Raw genomic sequence first — 16994 nt, forward strand, 5'->3', positions numbered from 1 at the left:
TTCAGTCAAAAATTTTCCCACCCACGCCTCTGACGAGGGGTGTAATAAATATATTACTCTAGGGCAGAAAATTAATTTGCCTTCTTCCTGACTTTACAACATGAACGGACCAAAAACGGGGAACCGACGAAAACAATGCACCAGTCAAGGCTGCCTTCATGGTTTATGATAAATCTTCGTTATTCTCTGACCAAAAAGACAGTAACTCTACCGCAGGAATTTTAGTCCACAAAATTGCTTGAGCAGATCAAATTGATACTGCTGCTGTTGATCTAAGAAGAGAAACTTAATCCTAATGTAAAACATTTACTAACAGTGTAGTCAAAGCGTATTTACAACTACCATCCAAAACTCCTAGTCTTCTAGTGTCTGAATCTCGCCCATCATGATCCGGTTACTGACAACATTAAATCCTAAAACAGAAGGGTTGACCTTCTTCCCCTTCTTCCCTTTCTTCTTGCTTCCACCCTTCCCCGACCCATCTTCACGGTCATAATCTTCAACACCTGCATTGTCAAAAGTCACATCTTTGGCACTGATCCCACTGGTCTTCCAATCATTCTGCCTTTGAAAGGCTATTTCAAGAACATCTGCTCCTAACATCTCTTTGCAATTGAGGAATTTGTCGATGAACTCATGATCGGGATCAAATGATGCAAGATTTTCTATCAGAAGCATCTCCGCCTCTGATCTGGATTGCTTCAAGCAGTATTCCAAGAAACTTGTATCTATCACAAGGGATTCCATTGCATGAGATAAAACTTAAAAGATCAACAAAAAGTGTTCAAGTCAACATGTCAGATGCGTGATCAGAGTTTTGTATTGAACCATGGGTTACAGCCAAAGGAAAGCAGAAAACTATTTAAATCTCTGCGATACATGAAATTTGACCTATCTGGCAGAGAAGCCATACTACTAAAAGCCATGGTACTTGTTATATGCATGCTTGAAAGATCGTAATCTTTTGAGTGGGAAAAGTAAAGTCTGTAACAAGTATATCTATCGATCTGCAATAGATGCTTGTTACCCAAATGCTTAAAATCAAGTTGATGAAAAATCACAATTCTAGTAAATAAATGTCAAGCAAAAGAAGAAAGAACATAAAATGGTACCTTTAGTCCCAACAAGTCTAACACATTCATTTTCACACCAAGCCCTGAACTCCATGGCCTCTGAAAAAAAATAAACATCACGGGTCAACAGCAATTCTTGACAGGTTAAAGATGAACAGCCTATTGTCACTTTACCTGAATGCTTGTTCATCGTATCTCGTTTCCCTTTAAGAGACGACTGAGTAGTGGCTGTTGAAGATGAAAGTGAATGCTCTGCAGGTCTGCCGCCCACAGATTTCTGTCTTCCTAGTGATGCAACTGGTGCTCCTTTTACAGGTGTATTTTTGGTTCCCCAGCTTCCCTGGCTTGAAATATGAGGGAATTCTGACCTGTTTAGAAGGAAGATATCAAAATTTACTTTCAATTTCTCCCATCAGGGGCGTTGATTGAGGAGACAGCAAGGGGTAATGATGTAAAGAAAGCAACAAATAGACAGAGGCTTACCCAACAAACAACGACAAAAAATATCTAACAGTCCTTTGAATTTTGGCAAAATATGCCTAGTTCAAAAGCAAAGTACCAACAATCACTAAACTTAGTACACCTGTTCATGTGAAATTTACAAAGGAACTCTCACATTTGAACTTTTTATGTGGACTAATAATAAGTTGCAACCCAGCTTATTTCAGTAAGTCACAAACATTTCACAACAAATTCATTTTAACTTTTGAGCCTGAATCACTGTTCTGACTAAACCCTGCACCACTGGCTTAACTTCCATGTCTTCACATGAATGGTTCCCGCAAGAAAGAAATTCTTTTGGCAACAAATGGTAGCTCCTGTTACAAATGCTTAAAATTTATTTTCTATTAGGCAACTAGAACAGCTCAAATGCTATCATTTTGGAGAATCACTGGAATAATTAAGGGACTCCAAAACAGGGGAGGACAAAATGGGAAGTGGACAGAAACAACAAGGTATTCCATCACTAGTTTAAGCTGGTTGAAGAGGTACCGATTAATCAGCAGCCTTGCAATATAGCCATTTTTTTAGGCGAGTAAACAGCAACAAAAAGAAATGCAGAATCCCAAACAGGAAAAATCTACTAATCAAACAGGTAAAAACATACTGCAAAATATAACAAACCAGATCAAATTCACATGGCATCTGCAGAAAACCAGTATGCTCACAAGAGCAGCTCTAAGAATAGAAAGAATGGTTCAACTAAAGAAGCAATGTTTGATAAACTAAAAGCTAGTTAGATAGGCAAAGAAAGGATCATACTGCTTAGGCTCCTGCTTAGATTGATCAATCGGGCCCCAAAATAGTTCATCATCTCCTTTGTATTTTGACTGAGAAGAAGCACGGGAATTTATCTGGATAGGAGAAGCAGCCTTTGAAGGAGAAGATGCAGAATGCGACCATGAAGAGCCACTTCCATGTGCGGATTGAGCGGGTTGAGGTTTCTGAGGAATTGGTATTTGATTCTGAGGCTGGGCAGAAGAGACCTTTTTCTCCTGTTCCTTTTGGATGTCCCTTAAAGATGTGGGCTTTGGAAGCTTCTTGGAGTCAGCAGACCATGCTGGAGAAGGAGAATGGTTTGCTGGCTCTCCCTTCCAAAAAACAAAATCTCCCAAAGAAGGGCCAGATGGAATTGCAGGCAATACTTCCTTCTCCTGCTGCACAGAGCGAGAGCCTTTCCCTTTCTCAATGGGGCTTGAACTAACAGCCATTTCAGTAGAAGGTACAGGCACTACCACCTTAGCTCCAGCCCCCTTTGCTTTAGCAGACCTTTTGCGATTCTTTTTAGTGTCTTTAGCCTCAATAAAGTTTCCATCATCTACAGATTCTAAACTGTTAATTGCATCTGGTTGAATAGTCAACCCAGATAAAGATTCAGAAACTCCCATCTCTCTTTCATTAGATTTTGCCAAAACTACTTCTGCCAATAGATCATGTAACTGACTTTTCTTGCTCTTAGAAGAGAGTGAAATTTCTGCTTTTCCCACATTTATGTCAGTATTACTCATTTCTCTTTGAATATCTCTAGAAATTTTTGGGTCTGAACTAGCCACAACCCCAGCCCAAGGAGTTGATGAATTTGCGTGGTTGACAGAAGTGCTGGTCTCAGAAACTGCCATGCCAACCTGAGCCTTCCTTTGCTCTTCCTGTTGAATTTCCAACAATGACTTCGGTTTGAAACCAGGAGCAGGTTTCCAAGCACGTTGACTTGATTGAATCTGTGCACTAAGAACCGGGACAGACCCAGCCAGTTTTGATTCACCCTCTCCAGAATTGATGGCAGGTAATGAACTAGTAACCTGCTGGGATTCGACAACTTCTGCAGAAGTCCCAAACTTGGTGTCTCTGGCCTTTTGCGGAGATGTCCCGGAAAGATTTTCTCCAGTTCCATCATGTGATTCAAATCTTGTTAGACCAGCATTTGGCCCCTCATTTTCAGATTGCTTTGATTGCTGCAAAGACAAAGCCTTTATTGCTACCTTTGCCTGGTCAGAAGAGGAGTTTGACTTGGCAGATTTTTGCTTTCTGGATTTCTTCTCAGAAGCTTTTCTTGTCTCACGAATTTCAATGTTTTTCACTACTGTTGCCACTTCAGGCTCAGTATTCAATCGATCTCTATCAACCTGCTGCTCATCAAGTGAGCTATCTAGTTCAACTTTTAGAACACTGGCATGTTCGGGCTTTGAAATTGCATTCTCACCAGTTCCTGCTGACGCTACTGGATCAGAGATTTCATGAGAATCCTGATGAACAGAATCTGCAGTAGCCTCAGATACCAAAACCTTTGCACTTTCTTCAGTTCTCCAAGGGACTTCTGATGTATGATCCAGTGAAAGAGGAACATGGAAGTCAGAAGAGGGGACAGGTTCAGATGCAACAGAAGCCTCATGTGAAGATTTGTTCATCCGCCCTGGCAAGGGTGAGCTATCAACAAATGGTGATGCTGGTAAAGATTCTTTCGGATGAATATCACCTAGTTTTCCGGGAATTGTACCCCAGCTTTTTTGAAGATTAACATTCCCAAACATTTGATGTGGAAGATGGAGAGAAGATGCTTCAGAATTGACATTATAAGTGACATCATGGGTAACTTGAGGTGGCAAATTCAATAAACTGGTAGTGTGTTCATCTTGAACATTTGAAACAGGCAACTGTAGACCAGTTGTAAGCAATTCTTTAGACAGCTGAAGCCGAGAAGGATCCACAGGAGCATTTCCTGTAGCTATTGAAGCAGTCTGTAATTTTCCATAAGATGGCTCACCAAAACGCTGATGAGAATGGTGCTCTGGCATAGCTTGGGAAAGTAACTGTTGTTGCCACAACAACTGTTGATGCTCCTCCTGTTTTTGCTGCTGCTTGAGTAACAAAAGCTTATCTAACACTGAAAGCTGCTGTGTTTGCATAGGAGCCTGGGAATGTGACTGCAGCAAGTACTGCTGTTGCAACAAGTTGAGTAATTGTGGATCCTGGGGTAAAGCTGAGGGCAACAATTTTTCAGGTGTCAAAATACCAGACGGGTTATCTATACCTTGACCAAGCAGGTTTGTTAAAGGTGGGTTCTGCCGCTGCAGTCTCTGTTGTTGCCCAAAGAGAACTTGTGGTGGAAAATTCTGAGCATGGAGCAAATCAATCTTATCCTGAAGTGGATCCAAGCTCTCCTGGGCAGGGAAATTTGACCAACCACTAACGCCATTAATTATGCCTGGGACAGGCCTGTCAGATAGGCCTTGAAGAATGGACATCAAATCAGCATTTTGAGAATGAGGAGGCTGATGTGGATTGTCAGGCAAAGAGGATAGGAGTTTTGCATGTTGCATCAGGGAGTCTGGGTGAACTTCTGACTTTGAAACTATGGATGGAGCATCTCTTCCCTGCCAAAATGGATAAGGACCAGGTAATGATCTCTGTCGTTCAAGTGCCATTTTCTTTGCCATCAGGTGTAGATCATTCCCACCATCAACTCCCAATGATGGCACACCACCAGTACTATTTCCAGTAAATCCTTGAGAACCTAAAGAGAAAACATAACCATCAAGTTCGCATAAAGATGCAACAAGATGACAACTACATTTAAAAACCAAGGGGAAATGCCCAAAGCATAGGGCTGCTCAATAAAACAGAGTCCATTTGTTAAAAATGAAAATAAGCGGGGTAACCGAACCTTGTGATGAAGGGCCCAAGTTTCCAGACATCAGTGACTCTAAGAATCGGTTTTCAGCTTCTGTTGCTGAACCAGGTTTAGACCTTGGATCATTTCTTATAATATCAAACTCCTTTAAGCTAGGATGCATGTTTCCAAAGCTGCTAATGTTTGGCCTGCTAGATGTGTCAGTGAATTCATTCTGTTTTGTCCCAGCAAACCCAGGTGGTGGCCTTGCCTTGGCTCGCAAATGAGGCATGACATCACCAAGCAAAAAAAAGGGGGAGTCCTGTGATGCATTTGCCAGCCGAACTTGCAAATCTATGCCAAAATATCCAGTCTCAAACCACCCAATGATATCACTGCCAGAAAAGGGACCTTGAATTTCACCCTGGGGATCCTTATAATACAGAACCAGGTTCTCAGGAGAGGGTTGTGAAAACTTCTTGACCTCTTGCTCCCTGTCCAGAGCAGCAGATGGCTGCCTTTTCATGATGGGATCCTCATTGGTCTGCCATTTTGCTTCGTCTCTAGAGAATGATGGATTGGCTGCATTGCTTTCCCATGGATTTTCAGAATCTTTTGGGGGTTGATTCCGGGCCATATCAGCAGCCCTTGACCTGACATCACTGGAAGCATCTCTCCAGTCATGCGAGACAGTATTGAACTGCTCTACCAGTGATGGGGCTCGCCATGGAGTTCCAGAATGCGCAGAAGTATTTCCTTCCACAGTCAATTCCCTACTTCTAGGCACCTCATCATCCTTTTTGTAAGGACTGGTTTCTCTAAAAGCTGCATATGGAAAATAATTATTATTATAATGCACCACGACTATGGGCACTTTAAATGGAGCACACTCTCATACAGTAACATACCAAAGTTTTACAGACTGGACTAAGAGTAAAAGGGGGCAGACAGTAAAAGCACAGATGAAAATTATCTGAACCAAAAACCTAATTATAACAAGCAACAAACCACAAATTTTTAATTTGAGTTCAAGATAATTATTTTTCTAGCCTTGTTAAGTTTGAAAAAAAAAACAGGCCACTTTCATAGCTCATTGAATGATTTCAAAGGCAGCCAGCTCAGCTTAATAAACACATGCACAAACCACTTTTGTGCCAGTTACCTTCAACTTTGAACTTGTCATCAGAAAACATCTTAGGTTCCTGCATCATTTCCAATTTTGAGCTCGACCCATGATATTGTGTCTGTCTTTCATGAGACAATCCATCAGAATATGTTCCATGACCGCCTGTCAAAATGTCGAGGCTTTCATCTTTACCATTATCAAAAGAGTGTGGCACATCTTCCTTGCCACCTGCAAAGACATGCCAATCCAAACAGAATTATTTCCTTACTCTAGAATATGTGCAAGTACAATGGAATAAAACAGCTTTGAAAAATAAAGTACCAGGCTTGGCTCTCATTGGTTGTGTAGAATCAATTGAGTTCCGACCAAGAGATCCTTCTTTTGATATCTGAGGTGCACCACTGCTTACTATGTCCCCTTTGTCAATTCCTTTCAAAACTACCTACTCAGGCAATAAGAAATCAAATAAATATAAAGCAATGCTAGTATCCACCCAGATAATCAATATATAAAAATTTACCAATTCCTCAGGATTGGGTGCACAGAGTGCCAGTGGCTCCGAGGGCTCTTCCAGTGTAAGCAAAGGCACTTGCACAAACCCATTTAGTAGTTGGCGTGATTTCATGTCAGTCATCCTGTATACATCTACCAATTTAGTCCTACTATAGCTTAACTGACCACTTTCTCCTTTGTCTGAAATACCTCCCGAATATTGAGAATTAGTAGAAATGCTGTTCGTGGAGATTCCACCAGAGCTATGCCTTCCACGACCTAGGGGATATGTTGGAGTACTTTCCCCACGTCCTCGACCATACGAAAATGTTGGAACCTGCTTGTTCGGTGTTAAAGATTGGTGATGAGGTGGCTCTCCCCTCCCTCGACCTTGGGAGGAGCTAGATCTCCATGGACGATAATGATCAACCTCCCGTTCATCTTTTCCATGGGCAGAATGATGAGACAGCCCCTTTTCAAATGGTGTGTCACCATCTCTGCCAGAGTCTGACCACTTCTCACGCGAACCTTCTGTATCTTTGTTGTCCGGCCCCCAGCGTGTGTTCCATTTGCTCTCACGCCGCTGATCATAATTAGTTTCCCTGTTACTTGAGTCAGTCCAGCGCTCGGAAGGGGCACGGCGTGCTTCATAGTGTTTGGTGGATGAATTCTCTGTCCAGCGGTCCATCCGCCGGCTATCGCCAAGCTCTTTATCTCCATCTCTCCAGCGATCTTTACGCACAGTGGAATTGGTGTCTCTTTCTTCATCACGCCAACGATCACGACGACCAGTTTCCATATCAAGCAAGGAAGGCCGAAAAACATCCTTTTTCTTCTGGTCATGCATCTCCTCGGTGTTTCCTGATGACTTCATGCTATCTGAGCGATTGACATAAGCTGGAAGCGGGCTGCTTTCCTGTATACCCCATCAACAGCACAAAAAGAAGAGGATTAAATTGCAGGCTAAAGTAATCACATCAAAGAGTTTGCATGGATTGCATGGTGACAGCAAGAGAGTAGATTCATCTAAGGAATATAATGTAAAAACCCAAAATTGGTCCATGAATAAGCAAGTTCTGATGGTAAAAGATCATTAATACAGTAAAAAGGTTGTGATATCAGACCCCTGTTCCCACTCCAGGTTTACTCTCGCCTGGTTTTGGCAGAAGCCACTGCGGTGACAGCGGAATAGGATTGTCAGAACCTTGAGCATCTGCATGTAATAAACAGAAGGAATCAATAAAAAAAAACTTTCCACGCGTTTTCAAAACAATAATTAAAATTGTATGCTCAGCTATTCCGTTGAATGACTGGAATTAATTGATGTGAACTCCATTGATTTAGCCAAAGCAACATAGTTACTGAGAAACTGGCAACGGTGCCCCCGTTGCTTCTTGGATCAAACAACAGTCAACTTCCATTCAGCAAATGATTACAAATCTTATCCCATGAAACTTTTTACTAAATCCAAAGACACCTTCAAACTTAAAAAATCAGAGCATTCCATGGGAGACAATTGGAATAGAAATAGCAAAAAGAGAGCTTAACAACAACCAACTAGACAAAAAATTGAAAGATCCGTGTTTCTTCATTTGTTTATGAGAGCACGACATAGCTCCACTTAGAGCTTCTGTCACCAGATTATTATCGATTTTGGACCAAATGTGAAAGCTAAACTGTCACTCTCTAGAGAAAGAGTTCCTGCAGCTAGACCTATTTGTCATAAATTCTAATGGATGACCTAACACACGAAGCTTCTGACATTTAGGCGAAATATCACAAAAACAGAAATTTAATAACATGTATTAATCAACAGGTCCCAATGTATAAACAGAACAAATGTAATCCAAATCATGCAAATTTAAGAAAGTCCATTTCTGGTTCAAATTACATTTTACTGGCTTTTATCCGCAAGGATAGTGAAAAAAATCAAGTCTTCTGATGCAAACCCTAACATGTAGAACAAAACAAACAATAGCAAGGGGTTGAAAGCAAAAAAATAAAAGCAGCGGAAAACACCACAAACAAAATTATATTATCATTCAAAAATATTAAAAAATTCCAAAAATGATTATCATTCAAAAATGATTATCACTCCAGTTTATCCTCTAGAAAACCCAAATGGAAAAAAATAATTAAAAAACACTAAGCTAAAGACAGAAAATTTAACAAATTCACTGCACTTTCACTCCTTTCCAACGTAATCCAAAATTAAACAGAAACCCAATAATATTATCGCATTTGCAAAAATAAACACAAAACCCTAAAAAAATAAAGAGCAAACACCAACATTCAGTCAAAGAAAGCCACAAAATCCACAAATAAATACAGGTTCAAATGAAGAAAAGGAAAAGATAGGGTTCTGTTTTTCTCCCCAAAGAAAAGGCCAAATTAAACTAGAAGAAACTGAAAGAGGTTTAAGAGGAGCGAGAGAGAGAGAAATCGTTAACACCTTTGGAGATCTGGAAAGGAGGCGTTAGGGAGAGGCCGTGACGGGAATCGGAGACGGAATTATTAGCCATGGATGATCGGTGACCGAAACACAAGCAGAGCGTCGAGAGAGAGATATTTGGGTGCTGCTTTTGATTTGTTTGAGCGAGGTGAGAAAATGGGGGCAAAGAGGGGAGAAGAGGGAATATAAAAAGGGGAGGTTAAAATGATATCCCTACCCGGCGTACGTTAGCATAAGGCTAGTTACATATTTGGTTGTCCGATTTTGTTTTGCTTAAACCTTTTTAATTATGCTCACGCGCTCTCTTTTCTTCTTGCTTAAAAAAAAGGAAAGAAGAATACTACTAAGATGGAGAATATTTTAGTCTCTCTAGATTTAACAATAAGGAAAAAACTTTAAATTTGATTAAATTAGTCATAATTCGAAATTAGTTTAGTCATACAAGTGTAAAAGCAATTCATTAAAAAACTAATAAAAAATTAAAGTTGATTTATTTTTTATTTTTTTAATATTTTATTTTATTTTTCAAGATTATTTTATAAATAAAACTAGAAGACATTTTAAAAAAAATGAAGGGGATTAATGGTTGAAGTAGGGGTTTTTTGTTAAATCTTAATTAACTATTTTTTTATATAAATTAGGTATTTATTCATTAGAATCCAAATTTAATATTTGGTTGAAGCTTGAGATTTAACAAAATTTAGTGCTTGTTTTAGGATGGTATTTTCTGTTTTTGTTAATGTTTTTTTAAAAATATTTTTTATTTAAATATATATTAAAATAATTTTTTATTTTTTTTAGTATTATACTCGTTAGCATATCAAAACTATTCAAAATTACTATAAAAAATATTAATTTAATATTTTTTAAAATTAAATATATTTTTAAAACACATTCAAGCATGCTATTATGATGCAAAACAGTAATAACCCAGAATGGAAAAATTAATAAAATACACATCATCCAATAAAAGACTTTCTTTTGAGATAGATTTACTTGCGTGTTTTGCACGTGAGATATGGTGACGTGGTAGAGGGGTAATCGCGATGTTTATCTTCATTTCCCTCGCTGAGGGTGCGTAATGAACCCACGAGACGCGCAAGTTACGGCGACTCTACCAAAACGACATTATAGAATGCGTGTCGAAGATAGAGAGGAGCAGATAACCCTAGCAGACCAGTAGACATCATAGTGTGCGCTGCCAGGCTTAGCTTAGGTTTAACTTGTGTACCGTTTTTTTTCTGTTTCCCTGTCTCAAAAGAAACAAAAAAGTCGAAAACCTCAAAAAATGGGTTTCTTCTTGCTTCGCACCGCACCCTTTTTGTCTGCAACTATGTCTAGCACCACCGACATCCATGGCTAACGACAGCCCCAAAGCTAGTTTTCAGTCTCCAATATTCCCAGCCGCTGATGTTCCTTCAGTTTGTAGATTTGATCGTAAGTGCAAAAGATGAATGATGATCGGTTCTCTTGTAAAGAAAAGAAAAGAAAAGAAAAACTGGGTATAATTTGAAGTTAAAGATGGGTGCAAGAACGGTAACTGGAGCCAGCTAAAAGGCGGAGTTGCTGGCGGAGAGGGCTGAGATTGGATGGTCTAGTGGCAGTCTAGAGCTCCGGATCAGGGATCGTGGACACTCTGCTTTGTGGGGGTGTTTTTGTTTGAGCCTGTTGTTGAATTTTAGGCCACAGGCCATTGCTTTATTCCTGTCCTGTGGGATTTTTTAAAAAATGAAGAAGAAAAGGCGAGGATGGGATGTTGGAACTCATGAGTCAAGGCAGAGAAGACCATGAGTCTTGAATTTGATTTGATAAAAGTTTAGCGTTGTGACTGGACTATGTCATGAGGGATGGATCCAGACTCGAGTACACATCACAACAGTCCAAGTGTAATCCAAACCTTGCTCCTCTTTCTCTGGATTTCACAGGTGGGTTCAAGAACAATTCAATTGCCTTTCAAGCCCTTCAAAAACGTAGTAGTTGGACCTGGCAAGTGTCATTGTGTCGGCAATAAACAATAATGTGGCACCGCAAGCTCCAACGCAAGACTGAGGTTCCCTGGAGCAGCGGGATTGTGTTGCCTCTTTGAAATCGCTTCTCAACGTGCTTTTCTATATATAAAAAGGAGGTTGAGAAGCAATCCCAGAAGGGGCCTTGGTTCGGTAGAATGATAGCCTCGACAGTCATGCGAGAACCTGCAAGTCTAACTGTAGGTATTCGTTGTAGCCTTGTTGTGTTGGAAAGGAGGAAAATTTTCAGAAAATAAGCCATCTTTTTAGAAGTTGTATTACAGAGTTATATATTCCTAAAGTAATATTTTTCTGCTGCCAGTTAAATACTAATAATATTCCCACATATCTCTAGATATTTTGTTAGAATGTTTGCCGTGCTGAAATTAAAGCCCTTAACGGCTATCCATCCTTTGCACTGAGACCTCACTCTGTAACTCCAATTTTCTCACTTCGTAACTTCATTTTTTTCAATTTTTAGGTGAGCTGATTTTTTATATATATATAATATTAAAGTTTTAAGATTAAATAGTGACAAGTATTCTTATTTTTTTCTTCTAATTAATAATATAATGTAATGTGAACACACTTAAAGTCTAAAGAGTTTAAAGATATCAAATGATTATGAATTTAAATTTCATCACCTCCAATCTAATTAATAAAAATTATACATAGTATAGTATGAGCCAATGCAAATTTCAAGCTCAAATAAATTTCATTTGTGGGGGTGTATTAGTGAACAATATAAATTATATCTTGAGATATCATTTAATAATTTAAGTTTTTATGTTTATAAAGTTCTTTGATATGATGTTAAGGTCTTGATTACCAAACAGTTATAAATTCAAATCTTACTATCCTTAATCTCTCTTTTAATTAATAATACAAGGTAATATAAACATATTTGAAGTCTGAAAAACTTTCAATTGAGCAGATATATTGGATCGAGGTAATATAAATTAATATAAAAAATAATAATATATAAAAAAATCATAAAAAAGGAATCTAATGAAACAAAATAATCTCGTAAATAGAAACACAAATCTTTTTTTTATTCGAGGAAACCCTACCCCTCGGAAAGCGCACTTTGTGGGTCAAGATGAACGAATAAAACCTCAGTTGTCCCAGGCTTTTACAAAAGATACATGCCCTGACTCGAACTCGATACCTGCTTTGTAGATCTCAAGCCTTTTACCACCACACTACATCCCTTAGGGACTAAACACAAATCATGCCAGATGAAAAAACTAAATAACTTCATATCTAAAAAATAGAGAAACATTTGATAATTTTTTAATTTTAAAATTAGTTGATTAAGCCTCCACCTCAGGACCATTTATCTGAAATTTACAATTTATGTGAAATTTACGTGGACCTGATTTAAAATTCCTGGAACCTATCACAAAAAAGTATAAAATCCTTAGATTAAAATAAATAAATTATACACTTTTAAATTAACAAACAAAAATTGTTCATTTAATGATAAATTGTTACACCATTTATCTGAAATTTACAATTATTTTTTAACATGATTTTAACCAATAATATTTTAATCATACAAAATAAAATATTTATTTGATTATATTAAATGAACTTGTTTATTTAAATCAATAACAAATAATAAAACTAAAAATAAATGAAATTGATTGAATAAACTCATGTTGTAAAAAAAATATTATATATGGCTGAATATATCAAAACTATTATTTTAAAAAATAAAATTCATCTGTATAAAAAAAAAAAACCAAGATGCATGAATTTGCTTTATAACTTGAGTAGCGAATGACTGTATCAGGAAATTAAAAGACACATTAAGACCAATAAATACTGAAAGGTAAGTTGCAAAAGTAAGATTAGGAAATATCATACCATATTTTAAAAGATGCGGTGAAAATATTATATAGTTATTGTAGATATAAACTTATTGTATTGTAAATCACACTATAGATATTGAGTGTTTGCACGGTAAATCACACTATAATGCAAGGAGTGTTGTCTTTCTATTTTTTAGTCAAAAAATATAGTTGGGAGGCGTTGTCTTTTGTATATTATGTGCCAAGAGTTATTAGGTCTGGCTTGGCAGTTACACTCAACGTTATAAAGTCTGATTCTCATCTATACCCAAGACTATTAAATCCGACTTTAAGCCAAACCCAAATATGTCAAATTTTAGTTTTTTTGCCTTTGTTGATTTTTTTTTCTTTTCTCTTATTGAATTGTTTTTTTATACGGTGAAGAAAAAATAAATGATGGGACTTGTTTTTATTGTATTGTACAAAAGTTAATTGATAATAATTTTACTTTTTTTTTAGACTGGATTGGTTGAATTTTTTTTTCCTATAAGTCTTGAGCCATACGGCTTAGCAAGACCCAGTAAAGTAAGGTTGTTGTCTAGCAGGACCCAGTAGAGTTGGGCCTTGCTGTCAGCTTTACCCATTATAATTATCAAGATTTGATTACCTAAGTAGGAAAGATTTATAGTAACAAACAAAGTGAGGAAAACGATATCTCAATGTGATAATATAAAAAAATAAATGTTAAAAAAAAATTAACTTAATATATATTTTTTAAAAAATATGTATTGAAAAATAACCATTACATAATAATATAATAACTAGCATATTGACATGCGATTCATAGTGGGTTAATAATATTTATTTCTTTTAAATGTAGAAATATTTGAGTTGAGTTACAAGCATGGAATGTATTTAAACCGTCAGTGTCTTCAAATAAAATATTTTTTCTCCATTAGAACCATGAATAATGCATAGCATAGTAGCGCCCAATACACCTATAACTAATTTCTTTTCGCTTAGTTTTTTTTTTCTTTTTAAGGTATTTCTAATTTGATTTTTTTTCCTCATGAATTTTTTTTCATACTATAAATATGAAATAAATTGACGTGACTTTTTTATATTGTACAAAGTTGGGTGATGATAATTGTTTTTTTATTTCAGGTTGGGTTGAATTTTCTTATTAAGCATATTTGTTTTTGCATTTCAAAATGTTTTTTTAAAATATTTTTTATTATTTTTCTATTTACTTCAAATTAATATTTTTTGATGTTTTTGTATTATTTTGATGTGATGATATAAAAAATCAATTTTTAAAAAATAAAAAATATTATCTCTTTATAATTTTTTTAAAAAATATATTTTAAAAAATAATCATTACGTAATAATATAATAACTAGCATATTAGCTCGCGCTTTACAACGAGTCAATAACAATTTTTTTTTAAAATGTAAAAATGTTTGAGGTGGTGTTAAATGCACAAAATATATTTGCATCATCACTATCTTCAAATAAAATATTTTCAACAATAACATCATGAAAAGGGTATGATAGAGGAGCGCTCAATACACCAACAACTAATCTCTTTCCCTTAATTTTTTTTTTCCTTTTAAGACATTTCCAATTTGATTTTTTTTTCCTTTTTTCTTATTGAGTTTTCCTTTTCATATTGTAAAGATGAAACAAATTGATGTGATTTTTTTTATATTATACAAAAGTTGGGTGATGATAATTGTTTTTTCATTTCAGGTTGGGTTGAATTTTCTTATTAAAGCATGCTTGTTTTTTCATTTCAAAAATGCGTTTTAGAAATATTTTTTTTTTTTACTTCAAATTAATATTTTTTGATATTTTTGTATTTTTTTGATGTGATGATATAAAAAATAAAATTTTAAAAATTAATGAATGGTTGTGAAGCGTGCCTTACGCTATCTAAAAGGCACTGTCGAGTTTGGTTTTCTTTATGCTCTAAGAGAAATCACAATAAATGCTTGTTGTGACTCCAATTGGACAAACAATCTTGATGACAAGCGCAGTACTATTAGTTATAGTGTGTTTCTTGGCCCTAATCTTATTTCATAGGGTGTGTTTGGTATTGAGGTTGCCGTTGTGGTTGTGGTTTTAAAAAAGTTGTTTTATAAAAAGTACTTTTAGTTGAGGTTAGTTTGGAAAAATATATGTTTGGTTAAAACTGTGGTTGAAATTGAGGTTGAACAAAAAGTAGTTTAATGTGTTTGGTAAAAAAATGCTTTTCAAATTGAGGTTATAAAATAATTAAAAAATATATATACATATATATTAATATTAATATTAATATTAATATTAATGATTTTTTATTTAAATATTGTAGATTTAACCACTGTTATTATATCATGAAATAAATAATATTGATATCAAATATTTTTTATTATTCTATTAAACTATGTGCAATATCATTACATACGAAATCTATCCAACAAGAACTATATTTTCCATGGTTTCTTAAATGCGCAATAAAAAAACTGAATTTTTTGTTACGTCATTAAGCGATCTCCTTTTAAGTTTATAAATAAAACACAATTAAAAAAAAAAAACTGAATTTCTTTTTAACTGGGTCGGACCCGGCAAGAACATAATTGGAATTGCGATCAAATCCCCCAAATGCTACGTTATCATGCGATATATTTCTAATTTATGTAGTGTTATTAAATAATATTAAATACTAGTTTTTCAAGTAAAACATAATTTTTTTAAAAAAATTAAAATTTTATTATGTACAAAATTCATTCGACAAGAACTATAGAAAAAATAATTTTTTGAGTGTGCAATAAATTTAAGTAAAATATTACCAGTAATAAAATTGAGATTACAGTACGAATAAATTTAATTCACCTTAAACTAATTTTTTTTAAAAGTAAAATCAATTAATTGTATTTGTTTTTCAAGAAAAAAAAACGCAATGTTTTTAAAAAAAAAAACGCAATTAATTCACTCGCACTGTTGCAAGTTGCAACAGTGGAGCCATGCTCCACTGTTCTGCTTTTCTTCCTTGCGAGAAGCAGCATTTTGCTGCTTCTCCAAAACATGCGGTGCAGCCGGGATTTTGATGGGTCCCACCATCAGAAAACAACTTTCTTTTGCTAACCAAACAGCATTTGGTGGCTGCGGGTGAACCTCACCCGCAGCCACGTTACCAAACGGGGCCATAGAGTGGTGAAAAGTAGTGAGTTGTCTCTCACTCCAGCATAAAAGATGAATACAAAAGCATGCCCATACAATTGCTGAAATGTACTGGTTTTGTATGCTTCTTCTTCAAGATTTACAAATCAAATTGTCTATTGCCCCGCACTTATGGTGCGATAACATTAGTGCCATTGCATCAGCTTGTAATCATGTCTTTCATTCATGCACAAAGCACATTAAAATTGACTATCATTTAATCAAGGAGAAGGTGGTTAATCATGATATTCGAGTCAAGTAATTCAACACAAGACCAGATCGCAGATAATGTGGTCTTTTAATTGTAATCTTAGAGGTAATTTGGTCTTTTAATTAACATTAATATTAATTGAAAAAATTATTTTATTTTATTTTTCAATTTTATCATTTGATTTTTTTTCTATATAGGGTTATTATAGTCTCAAACAAACATTCTATTTTATGATTGATATTTGAAATTGTAAGCATTTATTTTTCATCATATAATCAAAGTAAAAATTATTTTTGAAAAAAAGTTATCAAACCCGGCTGGGTCCGTAAATCGAGTTGAGGGGTAACTAGGGTCATTTAATATATTGTTGTCTCGATACTTTAAAAAAGTCTCTATGACGATTTTTTTTTCATAGGTTAAGTCATGCTTTTATCGGTTTTGCTTTTATGCAGTTTAATTAGAAACTCTCGCCAAGCTAGGAGTCATGTAGAGAACTTTCAAGATTTATCCACTTGTTTGAGTTTAAAAACATCAA

General features: G+C 35.7%; 1 protein-coding gene across 1 annotated transcript; it reads right to left on the bottom strand.

Moving 5' to 3' along the window:
* On the bottom strand, window positions 1-9416 carry LOC118056198 (protein ESSENTIAL FOR POTEXVIRUS ACCUMULATION 1). Its single transcript, XM_035068346.2, has 10 exons — window positions 9252-9416; window positions 7924-8012; window positions 6828-7715; window positions 6629-6749; window positions 6344-6535; window positions 5236-6006; window positions 2337-5085; window positions 1248-1441; window positions 1113-1172; window positions 1-728 (listed from the first exon to the last, which is right to left on the bottom strand). The coding sequence occupies exons 1-10, from the start codon at window positions 9319-9321 to the stop codon at window positions 355-357; spliced, it is 5508 nt and encodes a 1835-aa protein (XP_034924237.1). The 5' UTR covers window positions 9322-9416; the 3' UTR covers window positions 1-354.
* Between the last annotated feature and the right edge of the window lie 7578 nt (window positions 9417-16994).

This window comes from Populus alba, chromosome 2 (genome assembly GCF_005239225.2).
Source record: "Populus alba chromosome 2, ASM523922v2, whole genome shotgun sequence".
Taxonomy (NCBI): domain Eukaryota; kingdom Viridiplantae; phylum Streptophyta; class Magnoliopsida; order Malpighiales; family Salicaceae; genus Populus; species Populus alba.

What these genes read in the sequence shown, in the direction of transcription:
- LOC118056198 (XM_035068346.2), bottom strand. Translation starts at nt 9,321, where the DNA reads ATGGCTAATAATTCCGTCTCCGATTCCCGTCACGGCCTCTCCCTAACG. An exon ending in CTTGGGCCCTTCATCACAAG is followed by an intron (nt 5,086 to 5,235) that starts GTTCGGTTACCC and finishes TTTTCTCTTTAG; the next exon opens with GTTCTCAAGGATTTACTGGA. An exon ending in TCTAAGCAGGAGCCTAAGCA is followed by an intron (nt 1,442 to 2,336) that starts GTATGATCCTTT and finishes CCTTCTAAACAG; the next exon opens with GTCAGAATTCCCTCATATTT.